Source organism: Ictalurus furcatus, chromosome 15 (assembly GCF_023375685.1).
Source record: "Ictalurus furcatus strain D&B chromosome 15, Billie_1.0, whole genome shotgun sequence".
In the NCBI taxonomy this organism is placed as follows: domain Eukaryota; kingdom Metazoa; phylum Chordata; class Actinopteri; order Siluriformes; family Ictaluridae; genus Ictalurus; species Ictalurus furcatus.
Window position 1 is genome coordinate 3,764,001 of NC_071269.1, and position 6,000 is coordinate 3,770,000.

At 40.9% G+C, this 6,000-nt stretch overlaps 1 protein-coding gene across 7 annotated transcripts in view; it reads right to left on the reverse strand.

Annotated features, from left to right (window-relative positions):
• The window catches only part of hspg2 (heparan sulfate proteoglycan 2), a 123,381-nt gene that overhangs the window by 16,904 nt on the left and 100,477 nt on the right, over positions 1-6,000 (reverse strand). For 6 of the 7 annotated variants that reach the window (XM_053644092.1, XM_053644090.1, XM_053644094.1 and 3 more), the window contains 5 exons: positions 4,198-4,310; positions 3,884-4,031; positions 2,660-2,776; positions 2,502-2,519; positions 288-372 (listed from right to left, as the gene is read on the reverse strand). In XM_053644092.1, coding sequence (XP_053500067.1) covers positions 288-372; positions 2,502-2,519; positions 2,660-2,776; positions 3,884-4,031; positions 4,198-4,310 — 481 coding nt within the window. The remainder of the gene's footprint in view (positions 1-287; positions 373-2,501; positions 2,520-2,659; positions 2,777-3,883; positions 4,032-4,197; positions 4,311-6,000) is intronic. The other variant, XM_053644091.1, reaches the window with a different exon arrangement.

Below are 6,000 nucleotides of genomic sequence, written 5' to 3' on the forward strand. Positions count from 1 at the left end.
AATGTCTAAACCGCTGGCAACAAAAGTGAGTACACCCCTAAGTGAAAATGTCCAGATTGGGCCCAATTAGCCATTTTCCCTCCCCAGTGTCATGTGACTTGTTAGTGTTACAAGGTCTCAGGTTTGAATGGGTCAATCCAACATGTGAAACAGACAAACGTGTGTGTGTGTGTGTGTGTGTGTGTGTGTGTGTGTGTGTGTGTATATATATATATTCATATAAATACACAATAAAATTCATCCTAAGAATTAGGCTCAGACTGACGAACCCTGTGTGTCACACCTACCTGAACTCAGGGCGACCACCCACAAGCCCGAGAGAAATGAAATCAGCCCCCATGGTCTTCTTCTGCCCGTTATACAAGATCATTCCTGAAGGAGTGAGAGACATGTTAGAGGAGTACAAGAGTCACTGTGTGCACGCAGACAAAGCAGACTGTAGTGGGGCTTTTGATTAAGCTGGGAAGGGAAATGCCATGCTGAGGGGCAGTGGACACGGGGACACAGCAGCGGACAGAGTGTGCGAGTGGAAGCTCAGGTACAGTCCTGTAGTGCTGAGATTTATGCCAGTCGCGAGCAGCATGCCAGGGCACACGCCATAACTCAGCCACAGGGATGGGGGGGTGTAAAGGCCATGAGTGCATCATGGGTATCTGTGGGAATATGCGTCCATACCTCCTGCATTACTGATTTACTGACTATTCACCTCACCTCATCTTAGCAGAGCCAAGTTATTATTATCATAACCGCTTATTATATCATGAAACAATATCACGAGTCAAACAGGTACACACAAAGACAAGAGGTTTTAAATGAGCAAAAATATTAGATGGATTCTGATTTCAACCTAGACATTACTCTGTCAATAATAGAAGCCATTATTTATCTTAGCTACAGGTACAAAAACAACGAACAAAAAAAACCCCATAGCAATAAGCAAAAGACTCAGGAATTTCAAACTCCTAGATTTCTGTTTAAATGGGATTTTGTTTTAACTACATTTTCGGCTTGTTTTCTCAGATGATCAATTTTTATTCATTTTTATATCAGCGTCAACAAAACCATGTTACTTTCGTTTATATCATTTATAATATTGCCGTTATACAGGATAAAAGCAAACACTGCAAACATTTGTGACCCATACACAGTATTATGACCATATACAGGTGCATCTCAAAGAATTAGAATATCGTGGAAAAGTTAATTCAAAAAGTGGACCTTTCATATATTCTAGATAAATTACAGATGAAGTGAAATATTTGAAGCGTTTTTTTTGTTTTAATCTTGATGATTACGGCTTACAGCTCATGGAAATCAAAAATCCAGTACCTCAAAATAATAGAATAAAGAATTTTGAACTTTAATAAAACACGAGGAATGTTCAAGAACATGGTCACAAATTTTGGCCTTCCAGTGTGTTCGGTATAAAGATAGATACTATATACTTTATAGAAGTACTGATATCCAATAAGTATTGATTCATTTTCCATAACAGCAGACCTAACTGCAGTGCTGGCATCAAAAAAAAACAAACAAAAAAAAAAACAATAAACAAATTAAAACATTTGTTTAAAAAAAGAAAAAAATTGTTGATCGGGCATAGTTTTGTGTAAGGAGATGTTTATGTCAAATTTATGGAAGGAGTCTCTAGTGTCAGCGCTTTTTATTAGTTAGTACGTTTAAAGACATGCAAAATTTGCTGCATTCTTCAAGAGTTCAAGAGAGCGAGGAAAAAAAAGAGAGAGGCTGGTGAGGGAACTAACTAACTAACTAACTAACTACTATATATACACATTATATATATATATATATATACCTGCTATAATGCAAGTAATAACAGGAACTTGTGTCCTGGACGTTCCACAATGTTAAATATAACGATGTTGTTCTTTAATCAATAAAAAATAATGTTTCTGTGGTATAAGAAGAACAGAACACTTCAGGATGTGCCGTTATTGGAAACTAATCAACACACCACTGTGTCACATTTTATTCCTTACATACTGTCATTGTTTTAAATATCTAGTTGTATCATCGATGCTATTTTTTCAGTATATTGTTCTCTGCACCGTCACGGATCAAGAACCCTTTGCTTTTTTAAACCTTCAGTAAATGACTCTGCATTTCATTACATAATTGAGGGAACGTAGCAGAAGGCTTAAATGCTCTTTGCACTCCATCATGGAAAGCATGCAGAATCCTACATGTGCAGTGCACTGAAGCGTATAAAGCATGGATGCACTCAGGGTGAACTCAAGTTCCCAGTGTCATCATGCCTGTAGGGGAACCAGTGCAGCTTGTACAAGCCTGCAAACAAACCCATGCTGCACCCTCTGTACTGTGCACTGTCACAAATGCAATCAAACTCTACTTGCACACCCAGTAGCACACAGTACAGGGGTGGAAAAGCAGCCGGCGCCTCTATAGCGCCCACTGGAGGTGGAGAGGAAGCCCTCCGGTAATGTGTATTCGTGTGCTCGCACTCAAGCACGAGGACTCACCGGAATACAAAACGAGACCTTCATACCAACGGTAAGAGTCGGGGCAGAACAGAAGAAAGGTTGAGTTTACAAACTGAACGTGAAGCATTTGATTACATTTCAAAGCAAAACGAGGCCAAATGCTGATTCTGAATAGTGTTCTGAAGACAGATGCTTACCGTCCACGTTGTCTGGTCTAAAGGTGATCTTAATCTTAAATGCCTTGTAGGAGTTTTTGATGGTGGGAAGCTTGAGGTAGGACAGGGGCTCCTGACTGAAATACGGCATCACTCGCTCTACAAAAACAACGCACAGAAGAATCAGACTCAAGCATCAGTACCACATATAGCTGTGGACGAGACAGCTCAGTTATTCATTCAATTAATTTTTACTGTGTTTTCTTTTTATTTATTCTACAAGGTGTCCCAAAAGTCTCCATACACAGTGGACTATGTTTGCCGGCACCACGTCGGTTTCGCCTTGGATGTTCGTGGACGTCGATTTCTCGGTCGGTCCGCTACGCTTCCAGTCTTTTTGAATTTGTTAATAAGTTTGGCGACAGTGCGGAGTGTGATGTGCTTGCCAAGTTTCTTGTTCAAGTCCATCGCAACCTTGCGACGGCTTCCCGTCGAGTCAGCCACGAGAATGACGTCAAGAATGTACGTTCTTCTTTTGTCGAAGGCATTTTTAAAGGCTATCTGAACAAACAGATATACAATATACACTTTCGGGAGACATTTCGCTGAAAAAGTGTTCATTTCCACTATGTATGGAGACTTTTAGGACACCCTGTATTTTTTTTTTTTTTCAACCGGCAAAGACCCGTCCACTTCCTTTCTATTCACTCAAGACTTATGACGTCTTCTATATTTAAAAAAAAAAAAAAGAACAAAAAAAAAAAAAAGTAACCACTATCAGAAGCAAATGCACATCGTCTACATCCCACGTCCTTTCCCCTTCAGTGAACTGGCTTTTCGAGTGGGTGTGTTATATATCCGAGTTTGGCCTAACAATTCACAGAGCAAACATGACGCAACAATGTGAGTTATTCCTCTACTTGTTTTGGTTTTTGGGCGCTTTGTATTTAGTCTGCTGTACTAGTGCATTCTTCATGACAGTTTCATAAAAAACTACGCCGGAGTGTGTCCAGCTCCTCGTAACTAGGAATTAAATGATGAAGTTGCCAAAACATTAAGATCCAAGTGCGGAAATGTGACCGGGATGGATTGAATGAGGTCTTGACCTTGTCGCAATGTTTGACGTGACGCTTACGCGACACATCTAGCGTGAATTCAGGGTTGACCAAGAAAGCGTAAAAATCCTAGTTTGCTCAAATCACGTTACAGCTAAACCGTGGACAATAATGGCAATAATGCATAAAAAAGCCATACTACGTGACTCACCATGCACGTTGAGTTTGGTAAAGGCCTGCACTTTGCCCTGCTTGTTTGCTGCCGTACACACGTACGTGCCAGAATCTTCATGGGTGACGTCTGGGACGGTGAGCACATGAGCGTCCTGCACACACTTCGGTGGTAGTTCGTTCTCCAGCTAAAGGAGATTTAAGTTTAAATGTGAGGAAATTAAGTATACTGACCCCAAAAATGTATATATATATGCATATGCACGGTTTTCAGACCGTCTAGTATTATACTGAAATACAGTGTCTTGAAAGTTCTTCTTTCAGTATTTGTGTGCAGCAAGGATTAAAGGTTACCTTCGACCATGTGATGTTTGGAACGGGGTATCCAGTGGCGACGCAGGGGAAAATCGCAGTCGAGCCAACGGTCACTTCTTTCGTATCAGGCTGAGCAGAAATCTGGGGCAAAGCTGTAAAAATACAAACATGTGCCATGACGTGAGGACAGACTAGTGTCATGTATGATATTTAATGTAATTAGCATTTTACATTTAAGCGTATAATTTCTTTTCTTTTATTATTTGATTTGAAGAAACTCCTAGCTAAGAAAAAAAATCCTTGCAGGCGTAGAGAAAAAAAACAACAACTGAACTTTACCACAGAAACCCAAGCGACAACTATATTTGTCCAGCTGTAAGAACGGTAAGAAAACAACAAGGCAAAAGTCTGGTGTAATAATAAGCATTTTTTTTTACTGACCAAATGAGACCACAGTCCTGCCTTTGAGTTTACTGGCTCACAAGATGGCTCACGCCTTCACAAGTCAGCGTTCATCTAGATAAAGTCGGCACGAAGTAAAAGTAGAGAGTCTTTCACGTTACAGCTTTCAATTTGAAGTAAAGCTATTTCCTCATCTGCGTGAATTCCGATTCCAGCAACAGTACCCGACAGACAAAATGACGTCGGACCACATTGGACCAATATCGGCGAGGTGAAGTTAAAGGTGGATGTGAGATTATCGCGCTCAACTGTCATCTCAATTTTTCTCTATGCGTGTGAAACATGGACCCTCACGGCAGAATTACAGAGAAGAATACAAAGCTTGGAGATGAGGTGCTACAGAAGACTCCTGGGAATTTCCTACACCCAGGAAGTCCGGCAGACGATCAGCCAAGTTGTCGGACCACACAGTGACCTTCTCGCAACTGTCAAAAACAGAACGCTGAGATGGTACGGTCAGATCACCAGATCGTCAATCCTAGCAAAACAGAGTCCGTCCTCCAAGGCACTGTACGAGGAAACAGGACACGAGGGAGACAGAAGAAGAGATGGGAAGATAACATCTCAGAGTGGACTACACAGAAGCTCAGCCAAGCAATGAGAGCTGCAGAAAACAGAGTGAAATGTAGAAAGCTGGTCAATAGATCGTCTGTAGTGCCCCAACGACCTCTCTTGGGGGGTTACGGGACACGATGATGAAAGTCTTTCCCGCAAAAAATGACATTGTCTCAACATTGGCACCCAACCTTGACCCAAATGAATGGCCAAAGTCGGCCCAACGTTAGTGCTACCTGGGTACAGTTCCCAGTGAATGATTAGAGATAGAATAACACTTGTGGTTCCAGGTGTCCAAGATAACTTGGGCGTTTAATGACGGTGTTCAGGTGCACAGGGAGGTTTTGCTTTTGTTTATAGATGATAGTAAGATCCTAAGCCACATCAGCAAATCTGCATGACATCACTGAGGTCTGGGTGTGGATATCCAGTGGTTTGAGGCAGATATTTACATACAAGTTTTAGGGTGAAACAGATGTCTGTTACTGGTTAGTTACACAAGCAACTAAAGACCAAACACATGTCTTGGCTGATCAACTAAACTGGGGCAAAATTAAGAAATTAAGAAAATTGGATTTTGTTCAAGTATTTACTTTTACGGAAATGTTTTTAATGTCACAGGACTTGAATCAACATCTGATATAAATGAACTTATGTGATGAAAAACAGTTCTTTATGGGTTCTCCAAGAGTTCATTGGTTGATTAAGGATTCTTAGCATCCTAAACAGCTTCTACCCGTTCGGAACCCTTTCGCATAAGGACATTTTCTATGTAGGGTCCTACATAGAAAATATAAGGGTTCCCACCTGCAGGAGAAAACTTAA